The sequence below is a fragment of the Hyaena hyaena genome, unplaced genomic scaffold, assembly GCF_003009895.1.
Source record: "Hyaena hyaena isolate Hyena2069 unplaced genomic scaffold, ASM300989v1 scaffold_510, whole genome shotgun sequence".
Classification (NCBI taxonomy): Eukaryota; Metazoa; Chordata; class Mammalia; order Carnivora; family Hyaenidae; genus Hyaena; species Hyaena hyaena.
Window position 1 is genome coordinate 580,355 of NW_024081141.1, and position 25,271 is coordinate 605,625.

Genomic DNA, 25,271 nt, shown 5'->3' on the forward strand with positions numbered 1-25,271 from the left:
GCAGCGGGGGGAGGAGAGAAGGAGGAGGAGAAGGAGGAGGAGGCGGGAGCAGCATCCGGAGCCGAGCTGCAGCAGCGCCGCCTTTTGTGCTGCGGCCGCGGAGCCCCCGAGGTGAGAGCCTGGCCGAGTTGGGGGGGTAGAGGGCAGGGATGGGTCCGGGTCCTGGGATCCGGGTACGGAGGGAGGGTCGGGATGCAGATGTGGCGGGGTGGGGGAGGGTGGCGCGGGGATGCTGAGGTTGTGGGGCGGAGGAACTGGGGACCTGGACCCGACGTCTGTGGGGATGGGAAGGAGGGGAACGGAGCGGAGGGACGCCGCGGCCCAGCTTGGAGACGAAGGGCCTCTAGAGCCGGAAAGGACCGTATGGGGTGGGGGTGGGGGAGATGATTGGGGGACAGACTTAAAGGACAGCGGGCAAGAGAACGTCCTCCTCTCCTCCCACTCATCCTCCAGAAGGGGGAGAGGGAAGGAGGAGGAAGACTTTGGGCCCCCTCAAGGAAGGAAAGGAAGGACGGGGCCTGATGCGCCCACCGTCCTCTTCCCCGCCACCCCCACTCTCACACTCAACCCGCTGCACCTGAGGGTTATAGGCCGAGAGCACCTGTTCCTGGATGCCCAGGTGACGGTCCTCCTCCCTGTCCCTCTGATGCCCCTAATCGCCTCCAGCTGTGGCATTCACCTTCCCCATCCAGCTGTTGCTTCCTCCCCTCCCCCATTCATTTGTGGCTTTCTCCCTCTTGCTCTTCATCTCCTCTATCTCCCCTAACCCACTTCCCCCACCCAGGCCTTTCAGGAACCTCCTCCCTTTCCCCCCCAAACATTTCTCAAACTCCTTGGCTTAAAAATAAGCAAGAATCTGTTTCACACAGTTGATTCCTGATAACCGTGGTCTTGGTTGAGGAGAGGGAAGAGAAGGGGTCAGAGGCTCTATACAGAGTGGAAGGAAATCCGGTGGGGGTGTCCCTTAGCATCGAGGGAGGAGTCCCGCCTTCAGCGACTTTAACTCTGCACCTGCTCCCTCTTGGGAGGAGAGTGGGTGGGTGGCCGTCACCAAGAGGGAGAGTGCTTGAGGTCTGTCCCTCACCCAGAGTCCTCTTGGCCACAGCAGGGCCTCCCTCCAAATAGCATTCCCTTCCAACTCGTGGGTTCCACTCCATGGCTCTGGGAGCTCTGATTTTCAACCCGAGGGTCATACCAAGGGAAGGCAGGCTCAAGGGCTCCCCGGCCTTCCCGTCCAGACAGCAGAGTTCCCCAGAGCTTCGTCCAGGGCCTGCTCTCTCCCATCTCACACTTCAGGGTGGTCGAAAACGTTTGCCCTCGTGAGCCTGCCACTCCTCCGTTCTCACAGTGGGCACGGAGGTGATGCTGGGGCGACCAACGGTGACACCCCAACTCCAGCCCCATGAAGATGCAACTAAATACCCGTCCCCGGACCAAACCCGGTTATGGGCCGCGGTGGCAAGTTTAAGGAAGGACTGGCTTGGACGTCCTGTGTCCTTACAGCTGAGGCTGGCAGAAGCCCTCCCAAAACCAGATGCCGTCTCCCAGTCCTTCCCCTGGAGGTGATAGTGTGGTCGCCTGGCTTTGCCAGGAAGAGGACCCTAAGTCCTAGTACCCACCACCCCAGACTCACCCAGTGGCTTCTCACGTGCGGTCCTTCCTCTCCCTTGCCTGGGCTCAGGAGGAAGAAGGGACTAGGGAGTCAAGCCGTCCAGGAGGGGACACTGTGGAGATGGGCCAGCAGGCGCCATGACGGCTTTAGGAGGGGCTGGCCACGGAGACTGGTCTGTCTGCTTCATTTGCTCCTAGAAGGACCAGGGTCATCTGTGTGTTGGGGGAAGGTGACGTGAGGAGACAGGGACACTATTGCAGAGGACACTCAGGATCATCCGGGATAGAAAGCCATTGGTCTTCGGTCCCCTCTTTTTTTGCTCTCCTTTTTTCCCCTCATGTTTGCTTACCACCTCCGTTTCCACCTGCACCCTCTCTGCTGCAAATGAGGAAAAGGGAAAGAAGGGAATCACATTTCTAAAAACCCTGCTGCTGCTGCTGCTTGCTAGGCACCTTCTGCACGGCTAATGTTTATGGAGACTCCCTATGTGCCCGGTACCAGGCCAGGAACTTTATTCGGATTAGCTTCCTAGTGTTAAAAACAAGACTAAGAGTTGGGTCGTGTTAATCATCATCTCTATTTTAGGGATGAGGAAACTACAATTTAACCTAGGAATCCGGGGGCACCTGGGTGGCCCAGTCGGTTGAGTGTCCGACTTCAGCTCAGCCTGTGATCTCATGGTTTGTGGGTTCAAGCCCCATGTCGGGTTCTGCCCTGGCAGCACGAAGCCTGCTTGGGATTCTCTCTCTCCCCCCCTCTCTCTGCCGCTCCTCGGCTCTCACTCTCTCTCTCTCAAAACATTTACTAAAAAAAAAAAAAAAAAAAAAGTAATCTGTTCAAAGTCTAAAAAGCAGTTAGTGGCAAGAGCTTAGGTCTTGAACCCAGGCCTGTCTGACCCAGAGCCTGTCTTAGCCAGCATGTTATATACTGCGGTCCCACCGTGCCCTTTCGGAAAGAAGAAACAGGTTTGTTCAGAAGTCTCTTACTCCAGGTTGCCCGCCTGGTGAGGAGCAGAGTCAGGACCTCAGCCAAGCCTCTCTGATTCCCAGGCCGCCCACCTTCCCTGGATGGCTCACTGTCCCAAGCTAGGTGACAGGAATGGGTGAGCACCCTGATTTTTATTTCCTCGTTTTCAAGTCAAAATCGAGTTTTTAAATTATTTTTTAAAACTTTCTGTACATGTATTTATTTTTGAGAGACAGAGTGAGACAGAGTGCGAGTGAGGAAGAGGCAGAGAGAGGAGACACAGGATCGGAAGCAGGCTCCAGGCTCTGCCTAGCTGTCAGCACAGAGCCCGACACGGGGCTCGAACCCACGAACTGTGAGATCATGACCTGAGCCGAAGTTGGACACTTAACCAACTGAGCCACCCAGGCGCCCCTATTATTTTATTTTTTAAGTTTATTTATTCTGAGAGAGCACAAACCAGCAGGGAAGGGGCAGCGGGGGGGAGACAGACTCCCAAGCAGGCTCCACGCTGCCAGCGTAGAGCCCGATGTGGGGCTTGAACTCCCCAACCGTGGCATCACGACCTGAGCCCAGATCAAGCGTCAGACACTTAACCGACCGAGCCACCAAGGCGTCCCAATTTTTTATTATTTTAAATACCAGTCAAAGTTGTTACTGAAATATTAGAAAAATTCAGTCACAAGGGAAAAATAAAAAACACCCACAACCCCACCTACCTAGGAACTGTTCCACTTTGGTATCTGTCCTTCCAGACAGACCGATCGATCAATCTTTATTATTTTTTGTCTTCCAGGTCTTTTTAAATGTATACACAACACCCCCCCCCCCAGGAGCTATTTGTTTAAATATGCTGAACTTCTTCCAGGTCCATCTGAGGGCCTGAGTAGGAGGGACCCTGTGGCCCTTCATACCTTGTTCCTCCCCCTCCCTTCGGACCTTAAGGAATAGGGCTGAAGGGGTGACCCTGGGCCACGATGGCCAGGGGTTGAGTATGGCGTGCAGGCCTTCTCCCTTCGCCGAGGGGTTGGCGGCGGGGGGGGGGGGGGGGGGGGGGGGGGGGGGGGGGGGATGGAATGGTAGGCTCTGCAGAGGAAGGACTGAAGTTCTGGTAGGGCAGCGGGCTGGGGACTCCAGCACACCACTGTCATTGTGACCCGGTTTCCCTGGAGCCTGAAGTCAAGATCTGTCCTGGGAAAGTAGAAGGTCAGAGACCAAGTCTCCCTTTTTCTGGTCAGACATAAGAGATGGGCATCTCCAGAGCCCACAGAGATAGACCTGATGGCCAGCCAGCCAGGAAGATGCCAGGAGCCAGGCACTGTGCTCAAGACATTCCCCCACATCGTCTTAACTGTCCCCACCCCGTAAGACAGGGTTGGGAGTCTTGGAGGGGTTCCAGTCTTTAACTAGTGGCAAAACTGAGGTTCTGGCTCTGATCTCTCCCAATCCAAAGCTTGCTCTGTTTTCCTAAACAGCCCTGCCCCCTCCCCCAGCCCCATCACCGCCCAGCCCACTGGAAGAAGAGGTGGTGGCAGCTAGGGGGTCTCAGGGCTGGCTCTGTATAAAGATGGCAAGGGCCCAGATTTAGAGGTGATCTCCCGGTTCTTCCCCTCATGAAGGCATTGAGAAAGCTGTAGTTTTTTCCCTCTGGGAAGAACTTTGCATTCAAAATTTAGAAAAACAGCTGCTGCTAGTGGCCAGGAGGCAAGGTCAGGAGAGGTCACGGTCCTTTAGCCTGTCAGGCTCTCCGAAGCCCGCACAGGTGGAACTAGCCTCCCAATGTCTCAGGTCTCCTTTCCCTGTGAAGACCTGCCTTCCCACCCCCACCCAGTGGAGAGAGAAGGGCGGGGGTCTTCCTTGTATTCCTGAGTGCAGACCCAGGTTCAGGACCCTGGTGAGTGCTCAGGGTGAAAGCCCGCGATTTAGACAGATGGCCTTGCCTCTCCTCTGAGCCCCCAAGACTGCCCGACACGCGGCTTGGCGTTGAGATTCTCCTGTTCGAATGGGACATGGCAGGAAGGACTTCAAAGGGTTCCCTTGCCACAAGCCTCCAGCACCTCAGGCAGGAGAATCCAGGAGGAAGAGTCAACAGGGGGACCTCCCTTGCCCCCCATCCCACCGCAGGCCCCTGAGGCGGCAAGCGCTGCCCTGGTAGCTGAAACTGAATTAGGACCTCCCAGGGTGTCCGGAGAGCGTTTTCCCCTGGCGGATGTATAGTTTAGGGACCACCCGGTCCCCTCACCCGGTCTGGAATTCTGCGCAGTAAGCACTTAGGAACTACAGTTGACAAAATGACAGAGCTCTCCACCCCCTCCTGTCACATCCCTGCCCTTCCCCCATGCTCTGCATAATTGATGGCTAGGGAGACAGCGCCCCTCCCCAGGGTGACTGAACGTCTTGGCTAGGGGCTCCTAGCCATGATCTGCCCCCCAAAGCCCAGGCGCCAAGGCCTGGCTGGAGGGGAGGGGTGGGCAGTGGGTCACAGCTGGCAGGTTGGAGATAAAGGAAACAGTGATGGAGGGGGGGCTGTTGGGAGAGTAATCTCCAGTTGCCTGTAGCTCCCTAGGGCCTTCGCTTCCCCCTGCTCCCTCAGGTCAGGAGGGACGGCCACATCAGTCTAAGCACAGGATGAGGGCCGGCCTCAGGGCCTGGCTGGGTTCCCTCCCTCTCCCTGGGTCCCATCTCCTACTTCGGGTACTCCCACCGCCCTAAAGACAAACAGGTGAAACGGCGTCTCTCTCCGTCTCCCTAGTTGCTAGCCCTGAATACCGGAGGGGCCTCGGGGGAAGCCTGGGGAACTGGAGGGAGGCTTGGCGGCAAGCTCCGAGCGTGCCATCCTCTCCATGCCTAAAACTCCTAGTTGCCCAGCCCGTGCGAGGGCTGAGAACTGCCTTTAGAAAGCTAGGTGTTGTGCCTGGTCAAGGCCCCGCTTCTAAATAGGAAAGCATGAGGAACGACGCAGGTGGGTTCAGCGTTTTCCAGTTCTTTCTCGGCTACTTTTCCTCGGTGTCCTCTGCTTTGCGCATCCAGTTGTTCAATCCATCCTTCTGAGATTTGGCGCTGCCTGCGCTTCGCTCCGTTTCGGTCTCTGTGAATGTCTCCGCTCGTCCCTCCCTCTCCGGGTGTGCCTGTGGCCCTCTCTCTGTGTCGGTCTCCCTATCTCCCCATCTCCTGCTTTCTCTGTGGCACTGCACCCCCGATGCCAGCCCAAGTCGGCTCTCTCCGACATCAATCGTTCGCCCTCGGCTCGGTGCCCCGGCTGGTGATCTGTCTGCATGACGGGTCAAGGGAGGTATGCGAAGGAGGGGAACACGCAAGCGGCGGGTTGAGGGGGTCGGGGATGCGTCCCCGCAGCCACCCGGGGAATCAGCACATGGGCCAGACCGGGTCAGGGGCGGGGCCCAGGCGCGGCCCCGCCCCCGCCGCTCACGTGACTCTGGGCTAATCTTGTCCTGGTGACTTCACATGCCGCCTCGGGCCCAGTCGTCATGGTTACGCCGCAGCGCCCAGCGCTTCCCCCAACCCGCTGTGTCCCCTCCCCTTCCCCCGCCCGGACCCCCTCCTTCAGCCGCCAGGCCCCCGCCCGGTCCCGGCCACGCGCCCCGCGCCACGTGACGGCCGGGAAGGAGGTCGGGAAGGGGGAGGGGGCGCCGGGGCCGTAACCCGTTCGTCCCCGCCTCAAAGGGCCCCCGCTGGGGCTTCCCGCGGGACCTGCGAGCGCCCGGTCCCGACCTCGCCGCTGGGCACCTGCCGGGCGGGAGCGCTCGGGTCCCGCAGAGTAAATTCCTGGCTTGTGTTTGTCTTTGGCGTTACAGTGTACATCTAACCCCTCCGAGGCGCCGCTGGCTCGTAGCATATGTTGAGGATTCAGAGGCTGGATCTGTGACTTCAGCTTTCTGAGCCTCAGTTTCCTACAGAATATAAAGGGACCAATGGTAACGGCTCCTTCCTTGGGTGGTGGCGAAGAGCCAGGGAGGTACAGCGTACCTAGTGTAGGGACGGTCTTGGAGACTACCGCCCTGCCAGCGCCCCCCTCCCCGGTCCCCCCCCCCCCACCCTCGTGTCTTGTGAAGCCCTGGGACCCCGTGCGAAAGCTAGAGGCCTTCTAGGAGTCCAGGCTCTCAGAGGAGCCCGACACGCCCGAACACACTGTGCGTCCCGGATAACGGGAGCCATGATGGAGGAAGCGCAGGGGGCTGTGCCAGCCCCAGAAGGGACAGTAACTTAGAGTGGCGGGGAAAGGGAGGGGGACAGACTTCGAGGATGGAGATTTGGAGAGAAGGGGCTTGAGAAGCGCCTCCCTGGCAGAGAAGGCCTGGGGGCGGAGCTTGGGCGTCTTCCCATCTAAGGCACCCTGGGCAGATTATCCAGTACCTCTGTCACTAGGGGGGAGTTTCATTTTGAGGATTAAATGAGTTAATGCGCCTATTGACAGAGGCTAACATACATAGTAAGCCTTCCGTAAGAGTTAGCCATTATCATTAGGTGTCCTGGCACAAAAGCCTGACGGTACCCCGGTAGCGGGCACAGTTCTGTCTAGTCCGAACACCAGCGTCAGTGGGAGAGGAGGCTGGGGAGGGACCAGAGCGTGGAGAGGAGGCTGCTGGACCAAGGGCAGTGGGGGTCACTAAAGGGCTGGAAACAGAAGAGAGGGTCCTGGCCAATCTGTGTTTTAGAAAGATCCTTGTAAAGGCTGGTGGAAAATGGAGGGGGGGGAAGGGGCGGCGCAAGTGCAAGTATAGGAGACTAAGAGTCAGTGGTTCTGGGCTAAGTGACACAGCTAATGAGGCCTGAACTAAGACAGTAACTAGAATGGCGTTGGGTCAGCTTTTCAGAGGGGCCGATTCCAGTAGGAATCACCTGAGGTGCTTGTTAAGTATGCAGGTTCCAGGCCCACCCCACACCCGGTGAAAAAGTCCTTGAGACGCCTGGAAGTTGTTACAAGAGCTGAGACCGACGGAGGGGCCAAACCTGTCTATCTGTGTCGTCATCCAGTGACCCCTTTTTATGTGTAGATTCCTGTCTCCCGTTTGTGACTCAGAGGCTCTGATGCAGGGGTTCCCGGAGGCCCCTACTCTGAGGAACAGCCCTCAGGAATCATCACAGCTCATGATTTGTTAGCTGACTAGATGTGGAGGGAGACAGAAGACCAGAATGGCTCCAGATGTCAAGCTCTGGACAGGTTTGGTACAGGTTGAAGAATTCGCTGTGCCTGAGAGCTCGTCTATCCCTTTGTACCGCTGGAGAAATTGAGGCCCAGATCTAGTTTGCCTGAGGTTACACAGCCAGGTGGTGGCAAAAGCTACAATTCAGATTTTTTATTTTAATGGTTACCTTTTAAATAGCACCTAGTTACAAATTGGGACAAATCTCCGTTGTCTGGAAAGCTGGCTCTTGGTTTGGGCAGCTGGGGATGGGAATGGAGAAAGAGGAAAGGAGACCGACCCCCTGGGGGAGCAGCAGATCAGGTGACAGGCAGCACATGGGGGGTGAAGCAGTCGGCAGCCTCCTCCTGCGTCTGTGTTCCCCCCACCTGCTTCCCCCTCTGGATGCTTCTGCCTTTGCCCCCAGCTGTGCTGGGGGACAAGAGAGCTGACTGGTTGTGGGCTTCACTTACCCGGGTGTGTACCTGTGAGCCCTGGAGAGGGAGACCCTGATTAGAGCCCCGAGCGTGCCTTAGGATGATTCTCACCTGAGTTTAGAGTTCCCGCGAGGCCTCAGCTGTTTCACGTGTAAGTACACGAGCAGGGAGCCCCGGGTGCTGGCATGTGGGAGGCCCAGGAACGTCATCGAAGAGTGCCTGAGCGTCACGTGCATGAGCCTCCGTGCGAGGGAGATCTAAGTGTGTGCCTACTGTGTGCCTACAGTTGAGACTCAGAGTAAAACAGGCGTGTCTGAGAGACCCTTAGACCATGCATGTGTGTGCATGGGAGCTTCAAGGGAATGAAAAATGAGCTCCGGAGGGGACTTTCAGTAATCTTACGAGGGAGGATAAGGAAACTAGTCTGTTGCCAGAGTACTGGAGTTTCAGACCTAGCTTACCAGCAGGTATGTACCTGAGTGGGGCTGCTACCTGTGTCTACTTGACGGGGATACTCAGGTACGTTACTAATAGATGCTTGAGAGCAAGCTTGTGGATCGTGTTCCTAAGAGGGGTCCCAGGTGAAACGTGGAGGGGACCCAAGGGGAGTGAGGCTTGGGTGTCGCTTCCTTTTTTTTTTTTTTTTTAATATTTTTTTAATGTTTTATTTGTTTCTGAGAGAGAGAGAGAGAGAGAGAGAGAGAGAGAGAGACAGTGTGAGCGGGAAGGGTCAGAGAGAGAGGGAGATACAGAATCTGAAACCAGCTCCAGGCTCTGAGCTGGCAGTCAGCACAGAGCCTGACGCGGGGCTCGAACCCATGAACTGTGAGATCATGACCTGAGCCGAAGTCGGGTGCTCAACCGACTGAGCCACCCAGGCGCCCCTCGAGTGTCACTGGGCTGTTATGAGCGCAGATCCCCCGCCCAGGCCTCTGCCTCTAAGGTGAGCGTTCCAAGCTGGCGCACCTCGGGCCCACCATCCCTCCTGCCTTTGTTTCCATAGGGCCCACCGCTGGCCACCACGCCCGGGCCCAGAGGCCATGGCCTGCCTCCACGAGACCCGCACACCCTCCCCTTCCTTTGGGGGCTTCGTGTCCACACTAAGTGAGGCGTCTATGCGCAAGCTTGACCCAGACACTTCCGATTGCACTCCCGAGAAGGACCTGACGCCCACCCAGTGTGTACTTCGAGATGTGGTGCCGCTCAGTGGGCAGGGTGGGGGCGGACCCAGCCCCTCCCCAGGCGGAGAGCCGCCCCCTGAGCCTTTTGCCAATAGTGTCCTGCAGCTCCACGAGCAGGATGCAGGGGGCCCAGGGGGAGCCACTGGGTCCCCTGAGAGTCGGGCGTCCAGAGTTCGAGCAGATGAGGTGCGGCTGCAGTGCCAGAGTGGCAGTGGCTTCCTAGAAGGGCTCTTCGGCTGCCTGCGCCCTGTCTGGACCATGATCGGCAAAGCCTACTCCACAGAGCACAAGCAGCAGCAAGAAGGTAGGCCGTGTCTTCGCGGGAGCCCGTCTCACCGGGATCTGTGGGACGTCCCCACCTAATCCCCTGATGCCCCTTTGTTTCCCCAAGCCCGGCCATAGCCCCTCAACTGTCCATCAGCCACCGGCTTCCCCCCTGCTTTGGAAGATGCCTGTTTGGTTCCATACCGGGCCCCCCCAAACCTAGTCTTCATGGTCTGTTTTGGCTACTTTCCAGCCTTGGCCACCCTGAGTCATTTCGGCCAGCCCAGTGCGTCCCCCTTGCCTGACCATCACAAGGCCCCGAGCGCGGCTTTCTCTGAGCCTTGTGGCACTGTGCCTCCTGTTCACAGACCTTTGGGAGGTCCCCTTTGAGGAAATCCTCGACCTGCAGTGGGTGGGCTCAGGGGCCCAGGGCGCTGTCTTCCTGGGGCGCTTCCATGGGGAGGAGGTGGCTGTGAAGAAGGTACGGGACCTGAAGGAGACCGACATCAAGCACCTACGAAAGCTGAAGCACCCCAACATCATCACCTTCAAGTAAGGTCCAGGGCAGGGGCCACTCTGCTGTGGGCAGGGACCTGCTTGGGCAGCAGGGATCAACTCCATTCTTTCCTTTTTTTTTTTTTAAATTAGTTTTTTTAAATGTATGTTTATTTTTGATAGAAAGAGACAGAGACAGACAGAGTTCAAGCTGGGGAGGGGCAGAAAGCTAGTGAGACAGAATCCAAGGCAGGCTCCAGGCTCTGAGCTGGAGCCAGATGCGGGGCTCGAACTCACGGACCGTGAGATCATGACCTGAGTTGGAGGCTTAATCGAGTGAGCCACCTAGGTGCCCCAACCCCACCTTTTCCCAAAGACGATGCCCGAATGGGCTGCGTGGGAATGGGGGTTCCAGGTGTGAATCGGGAGTGCTAGGCCAGCTGAGGCCCTCACGCCATTGTTTGGCCCCCAGGGGCGTGTGCACCCAGGCTCCCTGCTACTGCATCCTCATGGAGTTCTGCGCCCAGGGCCAGCTGTATGAGGTACTGCGGGCTGGCCGCCCTGTCACCCCCTCATTGCTGGTTGACTGGTCCATGGGCATCGCCGGTGGCATGAACTACCTGCACCTGCACAAGATTATCCATAGAGACCTCAAGTCCCCCAAGTGAGTAAGCAAGCGAGCACAGAGAAGCTGGTGTGCATGGTCTCCTGCAGGTGACCCCACCTCTTAGCGTAGCCACGTCCCAGCTTCCAAACCCTGTCCTAAGCTCACGTGGCCGTCTCAAAAACCCCTCTCAAATGACAGTCCTGTCTTGGGAGGGCTGTGGCAAGCCCCGTACCTGTGGGTGTCCCAAATGACTTAAAACAGAAGGTTAGAGAGTTGCTGCAGCTTAGATGAGGTGCGGAGGGGCCTGGACCCCAGCTGACTACGATCTTTACCAGCATGCTAATCACGTACGACGATGTGGTGAAGATCTCCGATTTTGGCACTTCCAAGGAGCTGAGTGACAAGAGCACCAAGATGTCCTTTGCAGGGACAGTAGCCTGGATGGCCCCTGAAGTGATCCGCAACGAGCCTGTGTCTGAGAAGGTCGACATCTGGTGAGGGCCAGGTTTGAGGACTGAGACTGGCCGGTGGCCAACCCCGGGGACAGGGAGGAGGTTTCGGGGGCCTGAGTGCAAGGAGAGGAGCCCAGCAGCCAGGGCCTCTCAAGGGAGCCCCTCCCAAGGGATGTCCCCTTTTATCCCCAGGTCCTTTGGTGTGGTGCTGTGGGAACTGCTGACTGGTGAGATCCCCTACAAAGACGTGGATTCCTCAGCCATCATCTGGGGTGTAGGAAGCAACAGCCTCCATCTGCCTGTGCCCTCCAGCTGCCCAGACGGCTTCAAAATTCTGCTTCGCCAGTGCTGGTAAGGATGGCCTGGCAAAGCTGGGAAGGGAGGGTTGTCGCTGATGGTTAAGCCAGCACCTAGGACCCAGGCAGTCCAGGCCCAGAATCCTGAAGGCGGAAAAAGGGACAGACCTCCCCCATATGGCTTTCCAAGGCCTCAGGATTCAGGGCACGGATCAAGAGGACTGCAACTTCCAGCGGAGTGTTGCTGAACTGATCCAGAACCTACGAGGGTCCACTAGGTCGCTCTATGCAACGCTGAGCAAGTGGCACCCTCGTCTGTAAAACAGGGCCGCCGGTATCTGCTGCCCAGAGCTGCTCTGGTGTGCCTGGGAAGGGCAGGCACAGCCACTGAGCATGGCGGTTTGAGCCTCACGGTGGCTGCCTTAGAACTCAGGAAGGCGAGGGCCTTGAACTCCTGTTTGGAACCTAGACTCTGAAGGGAGGTTGGAGATTTCTAATCTTTGGTAACCATTTACTTCAAAGTATGTTTCTATTAACGGAATTAACTCAGAAAAAGGTTTTGGCAAACCAACTTGGAAAGTAGGATTAAATAGGTTTCCTTCCTGCAGGACTTTTGCCATAGAGTACTTTCTAGGATTCTCCAGGACCTGCTTTGGGAAAGGATGCTCTGGTTCCTTTCCGGTCTTCCCTGAAATAATTCCTTTGCCTCCCCCGACTCCCATTCCCTCCAGGAACAGCAAGCCACGAAATCGTCCATCATTCCGCCAGATCCTGCTGCATCTGGACATCGCCTCGGCCGACGTCCTCTCCACACCCCAGGAGACTTACTTCAAGTCCCAGGTGTGCTGTGGGTGGGAAAGTCATACGTCGTCAACTCCTGCCCTGGTGGGGGGAGGGGGCGGGAAAGGGCCGACTGAATGGGAGGTTAGCTCTTAGAGGGCGGAGACCCCATCTTGACCAGTCTGGCACCTGCTCCCTTCTCGCTCCCAGTCTGTCGGTAACAGCGCAGCACCCATCCAGGCTTCCTACAGGTGTGCGGCCCCTCACCCCTCATTGTCTGCCCGCCCCCTAGGCAGAGTGGCGCGAAGAGGTAAAGCTGCACTTTGAAAAAATTAAGTCCGAAGGGACCTGTCTGCACCGCCTAGAAGAGGAGCTGGTGATGCGGAGGAGGGAGGAGCTCAGGTGTGTGCCTGTCTGGGAAGGGAACCGTGTCAACAGCAGGGGCCGTAGGCCAGGTCCCAGAGACTGGGATGGATTACAGCACCAGGTGACCCTAGTTCAGCTGTGAGCCCCTTGTGCCTGTTTCAGACACGCCTTGGACATCAGGGAGCACTATGAAAGGAAGTTGGAGAGGGCCAACAACCTGTACATGGAACTTAATGCCCTCATGTTGCAGTTGGAGCTCAAGGAGCGGGAGCTGCTCAGGTAACCGCATGCCCCCTAGGGACCAAATCTCCGTGTGACCCTGGGCCCCCCTTTCCAACCACATGCCCTACTGAGGTGTCTGGTCTTCAGGAGGGAACAAGCTTTAGAGCGGAGGTGTCCAGGTCTGCTGAAGTCACACCCTTCCCGAGGCCTTCTGCATGGGAACACGATGGAGAAGCTCATCAAGAAGAGGAATGTCCCACAGAAACTGTCACCCCACAGTAAAAGGTGGGACCAGAGTTCACAAATGCCAAGGCTTAAGAATGGCAAGGGGGATGCCAAAGGCAGGGGTGGAGGTTAAGGATGCCAGGAAGATTGATCTATATAGGTGGGGACGTGTGCTCCGTACTACCCAAAGTTAGGGAGGGCTTTCAGTTGGTAAATTTGCGAATCTCAGACTTGTACTTTTTCCCTCCTACCCCCCCCCCCCAGGCCAGATATCCTCAAGACTGAATCTTTGCTACCTAAACTTGATGCTGCCCTGAGTGGGGTGGGGCTTCCTGGGTGTCCTAAGGGCCCTCCCTCACCAGGGCGGACTCGCCGTGGGAAAACTCGTCACCGCAAGGCCAGCGCCAAGGGCAGCTGCGGAGACTTGCCTGGGCTTCGTGCAACTTTGCCGCCCCATGAACCTGGGGGACCAGGAAGCCCAGGGGGGCTAGGAGGGGGACCCTCAGCCTGGGAGGCCTGCCCTCCAGCCCTCCGTGGGCTCCACCATGACCTCCTGCTACGAAAGATGTCGTCATCGTCCCCGGATCTGCTGTCAGCAGCACTGGGAGCCCGGGGCCGAGGGGCCACAGGGGGAGCTGGGGATCCTGGCTCACCCCCTCCAGCCCGGGGAGACACCCCGCCGAGTGAGGGCTCAGCTCCTGGCTCCACCAGCCCAGATTCACCTGGGGGAGCCAAAGGGGAGCCACCTCCACCAGTAGGGCCTGGTGACGTGGGGCTGCTGGGAACTGGAAGGGAAGGGACGGCGGGACGGGGAGGAAGCCGGGCTGGGTCCCAACACTTGACCCCAGCTGCACTGCTGTACAGGGCTGCTGTCACCCGAAGCCAGGTAAAGTATGGGGTGGTTCCTAGGCTCTTCCCCTCTCCTTGTTCTCCCTGGGACCCACGTCCATAACTCACTTCCGTATTAGGTCTTCATCTTAAACCATTCCCCACTTAACCCTTATGATTGTGTTCCCTTCTCCTGGGTCCTTGCTGACATCTTCCCTCTTTTGACCACAGTCCCCTCATCTCTCCTGCAGAAACGTGGCATCTCATCAGAGGAAGAGGAAGGAGAGGTGGACAGTGAAGTAGAACTGACATCAAGCCAGAGGTGAGTGACACAGGAGGGTAATGACAGTCATGCTTTTTGAGCTGCAAGGTGTGCTGACTGTAGCCCCTGCCTCCCCAACATGCAGGTGGCCCCAGGGTCTGAACATGCGCCAGTCACTATCCACCTTCAGCTCAGAGAACCCATCTGATGGGGAGGAGGGCACAGCCAGTGAGCCTTCTCCCAGTGGCACACCTGAAGTTGGCAGTACCAACACTGATGAGCGGCCAGACGAACGGTCGGATGACATGTGTTCCCAGGGCTCCGAAATCCCACTGGACCCACCTGCTTCAGAGGTGGTTCCTGGCCCCGAACCCAGCTCCTCATCCATCCCACCCCAGGAACTACCCAGAGGGGAGCAGGTAAGTCACAGAAACAGCTAGGTATTAAGGAGCAGATGCTTGGTCATTTGGGACCTACTGGTTACATAGGAGCGAGGAGAGGCCAGAAAGAGAAGTATTTAGCCTCCAAGTCCCAGTTCCGCCCACACCAAAGAGCAAATATCCACGTGGTAGAATTTGAGAGGCCCTAGTATAGAGCACATCGTATGGTTAGTAGGTTAGTAGTGTGGCTTGTATGTATAAATTGCAGCCGAGAGCAGTCCTGAAACCAGAGTCTGGTGCCTTGATCTGAAGCAGCGCAGTCTGAACTGCTGGCTATTACAGAAACCCCAGTGAGGATCCTGAAAGAATCGATTTTATTTGTAATGCCAAGAGATGCCTCGCCTCACCTCACCGCGTTTCTACTCTTCACAGGGCCCTCGCAATTCTGAGGACTCAGACTGTGACAGCACTGAACTGGACAACTCCAACAGTGGTGAAACCTTGCAGCCTCCAGCCTCCCTCCCTCCATGAAAGCCACTCTTATTCCTGTACATAGAGAAATATTTATATAAATAATATATAAGCGCCACATAATCAACAGAGAAAGATGGGGCTGTCCCAGCCTTAAGTCAGGCTCAAGGGAGTCTGACCCCTGACCAACTCACCTGATAAAACTCTAGGGATACCGGCAGCTGTGGAAGTGAAGGACAAGCACTACCCTAGAGCTGTGGGTGCGGGCAAACTGGCCCCTTCCTGCTTCACCCCGTTATGTTCAGCAAGCGGTAAGGCAATACACAAGCCAAACTTGCCTCTTATGTTCCTCTATACTTTCCCCCCTGACCCTGGGGAGGAGGAAAGGGAGCCACTTAGACTGCACTTCTTCCCCCCCCCCCCCCCCCGTTTACTCTGTTTACACATTTTGCACTTGGGAGGAGGGAGGCTAAGGCTGGGTCCTCCCCTCTGAGGTTTCTCAGGTGGCAATGTAACTAATTTCTTTGTCCCTCCATTTCTCTGCCCAAGCCCTGGCTTAGGGCCTAGGGGGAGTTTAGGAGATTGTGAAAGCATGTGACGGCTCAGGCTGAAGAAATGGGATGTTGTTTTAAGTCCCTGCTTTTATCCTGGTGCCTGATTGGGGTGGGGACTGTCATATTGTAACCCCTGTGAAAAATCTTAAAATATAACCACTCCATGCAGGCCCAGCTGTTGAGGGTTTTTTTGGTGAATGTACGGGGTAGCACACATGGTCATGTGGTAGCCTTAGGCTCCATACATTACCTGAGGAGTCTGGACAGGTTATTCTCTCCTTTTATGTGGTGGTTTATTTACTTAAAAGTTCCAACCTAAAATTATCTGCGAAAATGGGAACAGGTACATTTTTCTAAAGGACTTTAGTAAAAGGACAGAAACTGTTATAACACCCATTTTTATGAAGAGAACTGTAAATGAATTCAAAACAGGAAACTGATTTTTAGCTTGGCCAAGGATGGAACAGACATGCCCAGCAACCTGAATCCCAGTCACATCACACGCATCCAACTACTTCCCAAGTACACATGTGCATCCTTCCCCACCCCCCGCCCCTCCAGTGGAAGTGCTTGCCTACTCTCTGCAGACAAGTCCTAGGAAAACTTTCGGACAAAGGGCACACAACCAGCTTGCAACAGCTATTAGATCACTTTGCAATGAAGGCTCAAGGGAAAATTGGATCAAGGGCTACAGAAAAAATGATGGAGTGGTAAAACAGAAGAAAACATCTTAACTGGAATAAAGGCTTATATTCAAAACCTAAGCAGGGTCCCTGTCTTTTGAGGCATAAAAGGTGCAGAGAGAACGGCAAGACAACAGGAATAAAACCCACATGAATCACTGTGGCATCCAGTTTCTATTCACAAAGAAAAAGCTCCAGTCCATCTTTTAATTTTTTTGAAAAATTCCTGACATTACAGAACTAAACTGAAATGTATTAATATTCCACTCTTACATTTCCATGACAAACAGAAAAAAAAAAATTCATGAGCCAAAAAAAAAAGGGGGAGGGAGAAGCTTATAAAACTAAATATGGATCTCAGCATTAACAGCTGAACAGAGAAAGGAATTAAAACGCTTTAATTAAAAAATCACGAGTGGATGATAAAGTGTGTAGAAACTGAAAATTTACAAACTATTTAAAACCTGGAATCGCTGACTGTTCAGAAACTACACAGATGGATCATGGGTGGTGGTGAACAGCAGAAAGGGATTATGGATGAATCTGCATTGTTCTAGCTGCTCCCCATGCCACCCGTCTCCGAGGAAAGCCTGTAACACAAAAAATAAACAACTCAAAGTTAGTTTGCTGAATGCCCAGCTGCACCTCACCTCCAAGAACTGTTAGCCTAGTTGGTGAGATGTAAAGGAGTATACAGTGTTTCAGTGTCGAGGGAAATACTTGAAGATTGGTTGGATTGGTACTTGGTACCATGAGCCTGTAACCCGTGCCATCCAGTCTTCCTGAGCCAAATCACCTCAGAACAGAAGGAAACAGACTCTGGTTACCAACTGTGGGTGTTCGTCTAATGATGCTCTTTGGAATATTTGTGGGAGATGTTAAATGCTTTCCAAAAATACGCCACACACGAAAACCTCCTCTTACAGGCTCACAATACATGGAAGCAACTTTTCTTTCTTTACTGCCGAGCTTATTTTAGCTCCTCCCAAGCTACTGATAGCAAGCAGCTTAGGAAACATTTATCTGAAAGTAGCCTCATGAGGCCAATGTTGAAACTTAAAAAAAGACTTCAGTCAGTCCTGGGTTTTTCTAGCATTATGAAGGTTACTCCTATTAAGAGAATGTAATTCTAAACGCTAGGGGCTGTTAAAAAGGGAACAGCCAAGTATAATTAAGTATGGATCAAGAATTATATTCAACCTATAGTTTTCAGGACTTAAAAAAGTAGAAGCCAACATAATGTTTCAACAACTCCCCAGTTCATTCTAGAAGCTCCGAAAACCTTTGGTCTCCTTAATTAAGCTAAACTTTCCACCCAAACGTACCCAGCTAAAATGCTTTCTGTCTCAAAAATATCACTTAGGGTCCGGGAACCCAGTTTTGAGCTCTGAAGGAAAAGTATTTAGGCATTTAGTCCGCTTCACTGATTACTGCATAGTCAGCAAGTCTTAGCTCCCACTTTGAACAGAACTAAGTGTAAGACTCAGTTTCAATTCCTAAATTTAGTTCATAAAAATGTTGAACTGACTGGCATAACCTACTTGTGTATCTAGTCAAAAGAAAATGAATGGTACTTTGCCATCTCTATCCCTTCCACAACAAAGCCACACCCAAAGGCTGGTCTGACAGGGAGAGGGGGTGATGAGGACACCCAAGATCCAGGAAATAGGTCCTTCAACTACAAACCTGTATTTAATTTTAAGTCTGAAATTGTACTTCTTCCTCAGCATAAAGGGGAATAGTTCTTTAAGGGGGCTGATTCTTGCCCACCTAAAAACAGGATGACCTAGGGCAATATAAAAAGTAAGCGCTGAACGAAAGAGTTTAGTGAGGAGGGAATTTTCAGGAAAGGAGCTGCTAGAAACAGTTTAGATTCAGGACCCAAAGAAAGCAAGTTCATGCAAGAAGGTGACGATGCTGTGGCACCAAAAAGAGCTCAAAAAGAACTACCCAGCATTTACAGAGCCTAAGCATTAATTGGGGGAGGGGGTGTAGAAGGGGCAGAAAGGGAAAACCCAACCGAAGCATCATGCTAAGGACTCTGTGATAGAAGGTCCACATGGTAGATCTGAGAAGTTTGAAAAGTTCAAAAAAATTGAACACCAAGTACCTTTGGAGGTGGTGGTGGCAGCTAAAACCTCAAACATCTGCTTCCTTCCCCACAGCTCTCCTTTAAGGAATACTCATTGGGTAAAGAGGCCTTCTAATCAAAAACTAGATAACATAGAAACCAGGTCTCTGGGGGGGGAGATGGTACCAGCAAAATTAAGTCCTAACTACAGAAAGCAGCTTATTAAGGGAAAGCTGGACCAAATGATAAAGGAGCAGTCAGCAACTAACAAGAAAAACTACCTGGACAGGTTGCTCCTCTGGTCCTTCATGAAGACTTGGGACATGCTAACACTAATTCATAGGGCCAATCTGGGATTGAGGGACCACAATGGCAGGAGATAATACACTCCAACACTTAAAAGCAATTAGTTGTTGTTGTTTTTAACACTGTAAGCCAAATGGGATGTGGGAAAAGATCATTTGGGGTGGGGGGGAGGAGGGTTTCTACACTAGTTCTCTAACGCCTTAGGAAGAACCATATGCATTCAGGTTGAATGGAAGGCTATCAGAGGCCTTCTGCCATTACACCATTTCTACAGCATTTTTAGTCTTTTGAAGAGACAGAGCTGTGATCTTGGGATAAAATAAGGCTTGAGGGAGATAAAAGTACACTTGAGGAAAGTAAAGCTGTTAGTGCTGACTAATCACTCATGCGATCTGCGAATTTAAATTTTCCAAGGCTTTTTTTAAAAAAAAAAAATCTGATAAAGCCAGTGGATTGTTGAGTTATAACTGACCTTAAAGGTTCCTTCTAAATCTAAGTTTGTAATTCTCAGTTCATGACAGGGCTGGTGGGAGACAGAAGGGTGGACAGGGAATGGAAGGAAGGGTAAAGGGACTTAAACAGGGTTATTTTAAGAATTTCCTGTCAAATTCTGGGTGATATTATAGTTGCTTGTCCAAGATTTACCCAGTGTCAGAGGAAGAGGGGTAATTCTCATTCAGAGGAATGAAGACAAAAGCCAGCAAACTTTACTGGACTTTTTCCAACTTGCCTCCTCATTCTAGGTAAAGAAGTAACTTCTTTATATGTATGTTCTGTAAAAGATCCTCAAAATAACCACTAACCAGAGGAAACAAGCCTGGGATGGACACCCTTGTTACCTGATGCTAATGGCAAGGTAAGGGATCTGAGAAGTCAGAGAAAATGTTCTTCACTAAAAAATCTTAATGGAAGACCCTCAGGATTTATCTGCTACAGGCCCATCTCCTTTTGTGGGGAATGACAAAGGACTAAAACTAAATTAATTAGGGATACAAACAGGCCAGAGTCAGTTTTATAGACTCCCTAAGTTGAGTAGCCACAGGCCACAAGCTCCCACCCCTTTACCCTTCACAGCACACAATCAACTAAAGGTCTTACTGTGGCAACTTTATTACAGCTAGAAACACAAATCTGGCCAAGAAGGCCTGCTGATAACCATTAAATAATTTAAAAAAAAAAAAGTTAACGGAGAAGCTTTTATTCATTAACACAGAGCCTAACACATTGTTATATTGCAATGCAGAATAAAACTACAAAAAAGTAACAGAATGAAAAAGAAGAGCAAGAACTGTGGCTCTAGATAAAGAATTCAACAAGTCAGACTCTGAAACAGGCACTCTGATGAAATGGCCTAAACCTAGCCCCAGGTTACCATTGCCCCCACCCCCACCCTGTTATTCCCAAAATAGTAAAAAGGAAACGGTCACAAGCTCACAATTGTTTGGTTCTCACCAATGTTAACAAAGAAAAACAAAATAAACCAAGAAATACTTGAGGGGGTGCCTCAAGGTATTCAATCAGTAGGGGGAGAATCTCTGTTTCTCGCCTTTCAGTTTGTTAGTTACACATGGCACGGCAGAAGTGGTGGTGGTGGTAGCTGAAGCCCCGGTACCCTTAGCAGCAGACACAACATTTAGAGCCAGGAGAGGGATGGGTTTCATGCCAAGCAGACTGGAGACACAAGGGGCGGTCGGAAGAGGGTTGGGGAGGCTGGAGGGTGCGTCGGAGGTCCCCGCTGTGGCGAGCGAGGGGGTGGTGGTGGAGGAGGAAGAAGAAGAAGAAGGGGTGGAGGGTTGAGAGAGGTTGATGCTGAGGTGATCAGGGATCGTGACGGAGGCTGCCTGGGAGGAGGGTTTAGCGTTTTCTAAACTGTAACAGAGGAAAAAAAGGAACAAAAAAAAAGGGTGGGTGGAAGGGAAGACCACAAAAGGGAAAAAGTACAGGACAAAAACTGCTTGTTATCAGTTAAGTGCCTCTGGTTGCAAATTAGGAAGACCTAATACCAACTTGTGATAAGCTGCCCTTCTTTAAGTCTGTGTCCCGCCCTCTAAAAATGTATACTTTGCCAAATTCCATTCCATGATGCTATTTAAAACTGCTGTGGTGAAGGAAAAGCTGACAGACAGAAAAGAAATCACACCGAGCACACTTCTGTGTATCTGACACATGGATCCAACCCAGGAATCAGAAAGGATTTCAAAGTAGAAAATGAAAGAATACTTGTATCAGAACAAATGTCTCTCACCCACCAATCACTTGTGAAGCTGTGGAATGTTACTGTATAGAATTAGAAAAACCTTTCCCTAGTATTGAAGTCTGCTTCTATCTCTACAGCAAACTACCCAATATATTAGGACAGGAAAGGACAAGAAACCAAAGTAGGTCACTAATTTCAAAACTTCAAAGAATGTAGCATTTTCAAAGAAAAATGCTGAGAACAGAAGTATAGATAAGAACTAGGAAAGCTTCATTTCTGGTAGGAGGAGAGGTGAGAAAAAAAAGCCTTGTTTTTAACTGATCATACTTCTTACGGAATTGGAACATACTCCTGCACGGCCGAAAAACTCACTTAAGAATGTAAAAATATGCCTCTATTCCTAAAATAAACTCTAAATAACAGTAATGACCTGGCAGCTCCCAAATGCCTGCATGTTTCCATAGCAGAACTGCAGTATTTGCTGACAATTGTCTGGTCAACCCGCCCCACAAGGGCAGGGACCCTCCTCTTAAGATTCCATTTTGTTTACCAGAAGTCCAGAGACTCTTACAATCGATAAAGCGGGGGAATACAGAGAGGACTCACACTGACAGAAGAAACACTCCGACTGCACTACTGAAAACAGAGAAATCTTTCTTGCCTGGTAGTAAAACCAGTTTGCTTTCTGCATTCAAACTGGGCCAAGATGGACAAGTGAAAAGTAAGCTTTGTGCATGTAGTCTTTGATGTTAAATGAAGCTTTAAAAAGTTGTAACACAAATCCATAGTTTGGACAGTTTCATTAAATAGGATGACCCTAAACAGCCAGCCATTGAGTAAAACAAGGATGATGCTCAAAAGAGTGACTGAATCAGGAAACACTGGTGGAGAAGTTCTGGTTCCTTACAATGTAGACACTGACCCAAGTACTGGAGTCAAACAAACTGCTTCCATTTAAGCACTATCTGACAATATTCAGAGCAAGCCTACCCAAAGCAGAAGAAAGCCATCTCCAGCTTCCAAGAACATGATTCTCACCACTTAACTCCTTCCCACACCCCAATTAGAAACAAGATAAACCTTTGCAAACAGCCTGTGCAGAAAGTTTACTACCATTTCACACTGAAATGTTAAGAATCTGATGTGCTTGGTAGCTGAAGAAAGCAGATCTAGACACAGAATAGTCTTTTCTACATAAATACTAGTAAATACCTCACAGCATTAAAAGGCTTAATTAAGACAAAAGTCAAAACCACTGGGAAATTGATAAATTCTTAACCAGGAGATAAAAGACAGTGGAATAAACACAAAGTCAGTGAGTGTAAATGTAACAGACTTCATTCCTATGAATTCCTTTCCCCTGCAACTAGATTCAAGAACTCTGAACACCTTTTGTGTGCAACAAAGACTGAATAGTTATGACAGAAGTAAATGACAAGTAGACAAAAATCTACATAAAAAGGATGGCTGAGCTCCTTGCACAATGGGCTAACTGGCTTAGAATGTTAGTAAGCAATTAAAAACAGGACTTAAGCACAAGTGCTGAGAAAGCAAGAAATATAAACGTTTTGTAGGATGCCCAAGGGACATGGTCCTGCTACAACTATAGTGTGTGGTAACACCAGCTAGGTTTGGTAAGAAAAATGAAACCTCAGGAAGTCATTAAGGTATGAGATGGTGGCGGGGAAAAAAAGAAAACACACTAGACATATCTGAAATATTCTCAAGCCTGTGCCTCCCCTTTCCTGCAAGCTGTGAACAAAAGAACACATTTGCAATTTGAGAAAAATGGATGTTTTGAGAATGGTAATAATGGCTGCTTCCAAGAAACTACCTTGCTGTCAACACTACATTTTCCTTAGATCAATTAGGGCGCTTTGGGACTAAACCCAATCAAAGAAATATTCATCTTTGATACGCACAGCAAAAGACCTACATTTGGTTTTAAGTCACTATGTGTGCTCTAGTCAGAGCACTATCCTCCTAGTGAAAACATAACCCTTTCCACTCCGAAAAACAGCAAAACAAATCCAAGCCTTCTATTCCCCTCCCCCATTCAAATGTTACAATCTGGTTACTTTTTCTATTACACTAAGACTGGATTAAAGTAGGGCTAGACTTAAAACTTTATTGTCCTCTCCACCCATCCCCACTCCCCTCCCAACTCCCACATTTAGTAATACACTAGCTTTCCCCAAAACACACATTACTTGTGTTGCCATCAATAAGACAAAAGGCAAGGAGGGAACCCTTACCTGACATTGATTAGATATTGAGCCAGGCTAATGCTGGCAGCAGATCCAGTGATGGTAACCTGCCTATCAGTAGATCCTTCCACTGGGTTCGCAATTTTGATCTGCGCCCCAGACATCTGACGGATCTCATTGATTTTGGCGCCTTGACGCCCGATTATGCAGCCAATCAACTTAAGGAAGAAAAACAACAAGGCAGACCAAATTAAGAGTTGCATGGCTAGGTCCAAAAATTCCACCCTATCCCTCCAGCCTTTCATAGCTTGGGTCCACAATAATGGGAACAGAAACTACTTATCTGCGTTCTACTCACATACTCCTGATTTAAAAACCTAAGTTATAGACTGCATCTCAATTCTTGTCCTATTGTTTTGTCTGACCACTAACAGGTCAGAGCCAACTCTCAGTGGACTGACTCCTAGTAGCATTAGCTCACTCCCTCAGGGTACTAACTAGACAAAATAAAACAAAGCCAAAATGATAATAAATCAGTTTATTATGGCAAGGGATAATAAAGGTCTCTGGTTTTTGTCAACCAAGGTGCCTAAATTCATCCTGCTAGGATTACCATTATAATACACTAGTAAGAATTCTGGCTAATTTCTAATGCTTTTGCCTTCAGAAAAGTAAAAAATTGGTCTGCATTCATACTGTCTGATACACACTAATAACATGATATTGAACACAGTGTAGCTAACGAGACTGAGAAACTGAGTTTATTAGTCTCACAATTTAAATAGCCACATGTGTTTAGTGATTATTGTGTTGGACAACGTAGAATTATCAACTACTACTTTAAGCAATAAGGCTTCAGATTATACAAGAAACCAAGGCAATTAGGGGAATTTATATCTGAAACAAAAAGGCTCTTTCTGCCTCATGAAACTGTAACACAATAGTTTTATCATATTCTCCAGTTTTTATTCAAGAATCTACATACTTTAAAATTTTTAATTTGGGATCTTAAAAAAGCCCACTTCCTTCCCTAGGTCTTAAAAGTGGCATGACCCTGCGTCAACAGTCTTATTTTTATCCCATGAAACCCTATGAACTATACTTACATCGTTTGGAATGGTGAGTTCATGAGAAGTAGTCTGAGCAGATGCATCCAAACCTGCTAAAAGACAGAAGAGAGCAAGGAAGTTCAATGCAAAGCATACAATCCCCCAACTGATTTGCACATTAACCTAACAGAAGGAAATAAACTGGAAACCCAGCATTGGCTGTTGGGATTCATCACTAACTTGGATGCCTCCAAAGAGGAAAGAGGGGGAAAGGGTACAGAAATAATGCTGGAAAGGTTCTTCTGTACACTCAGAAGAGCTGATTTCATGCCATTTCCTGCAAAGCCCAGCCTATTATTAGCATGTAAGGGGATGGAAGCAAGGGGCAAGGGAATGTAGTACTCAAAAAGGACCAAAATCTAACCAAGTCCTTCTGCACTGCTCCCCTTTTCTGCTTAGGATTTCCTGCTGCTGTTGTGTTCCAATTTTATCTCACCTGATGCTCACTAGCACCAGTGCCAATATCATGCCTGTTACTGGGTACCATGGACTTTTGGCAGACATGCAGAGTTGCTTTAAATATACCTGTATCAGATTAACACCTCCCCCAATCCTAACCTACACTTGAAGGTCAGAGAGAATGAAATGGCAGCCAGGTGAGGGAAGTTTATTTCTCCAGATTTATTCCCTGTCTTTTGCTCAATTGCTCAGTAATTTTTTTATTTTTGTTTTCCAAAGAAAAAGAAAAAAATCCCATTAGCAAACACTCATACCCATCAGTAATACTAACACCTGGACCCGACCAGGTCAGCTAGTTAACTCTCAAAGCTAGTCTTGCTCTCAGTTGTGGCTGCTAAACATTTTTAGAAGGGGGTTGGCCAGATCCATCAAGGGACCCTCAGGGGCACCAGGCCCACCCCTTTGCTCTCTCAGCTCCTTTCTGCCATGTGCATGTTGCTGGTATGTCATGGGCAGTGAAACAAGACTCCCACCAGTTTATTAATATAACAGTAGAATACTACAGATTTTTTTTTTTAATCATTACCCCAATAGCCTTTCACCTCTGGAGAGCTGGATTCAATGCCTGTTAAGATACAAGTGAAAATGAGTTTGGTGGTCTCATCCTAACCCTATCGGACAAGTTATTCCTTATACAGAAAAAAAAACCCCAAAAACAAAATAAAACAAAAACAAAAACTACACAATTTGGCACAAA

The 25,271-nt window shown here is 50.9% G+C and overlaps 2 protein-coding genes across 12 annotated transcripts in view; one reads left to right on the top strand and one right to left on the bottom strand.

The window, feature by feature from the left end:
* MAP3K12 (mitogen-activated protein kinase kinase kinase 12) lies at nucleotides 1-16,462 on the top strand. Its single transcript, XM_039255050.1, has 14 exons — nucleotides 1-111; nucleotides 9,163-9,644; nucleotides 9,973-10,156; nucleotides 10,572-10,763; nucleotides 11,042-11,200; nucleotides 11,351-11,509; nucleotides 12,186-12,294; nucleotides 12,527-12,636; nucleotides 12,763-12,879; nucleotides 12,970-13,107; nucleotides 13,312-13,933; nucleotides 14,127-14,197; nucleotides 14,283-14,556; nucleotides 14,950-16,462. The coding sequence occupies exons 2-14, from the start codon at nucleotides 9,200-9,202 to the stop codon at nucleotides 15,046-15,048; spliced, it is 2,679 nt and encodes an 892-aa protein (XP_039110981.1). The 5' UTR covers nucleotides 1-111; nucleotides 9,163-9,199; the 3' UTR covers nucleotides 15,049-16,462.
* The window catches only part of PCBP2 (poly(rC) binding protein 2), a 21,603-nt gene continuing 12,712 nt past the window's right edge, over nucleotides 16,381-25,271 (bottom strand). For 4 of the 11 annotated variants that reach the window (XM_039255061.1, XM_039255057.1, XM_039255060.1 and 1 more), the window contains 3 exons: nucleotides 24,113-24,168; nucleotides 23,055-23,224; nucleotides 16,392-16,815 (listed from right to left, as the gene is read on the bottom strand). In XM_039255061.1, the coding sequence (XP_039110992.1) occupies nucleotides 16,779-16,815; nucleotides 23,055-23,224; nucleotides 24,113-24,168 (263 nt within the window). In that variant the 3' untranslated portion in view covers nucleotides 16,392-16,778. Of the gene's footprint in view, nucleotides 16,816-23,054; nucleotides 23,225-24,112; nucleotides 24,169-25,100; nucleotides 25,140-25,271 lie in introns of all 11 variants that reach the window. The other 7 variants (XM_039255054.1, XM_039255052.1, XM_039255058.1 and 4 more) reach the window with 4 other exon arrangements.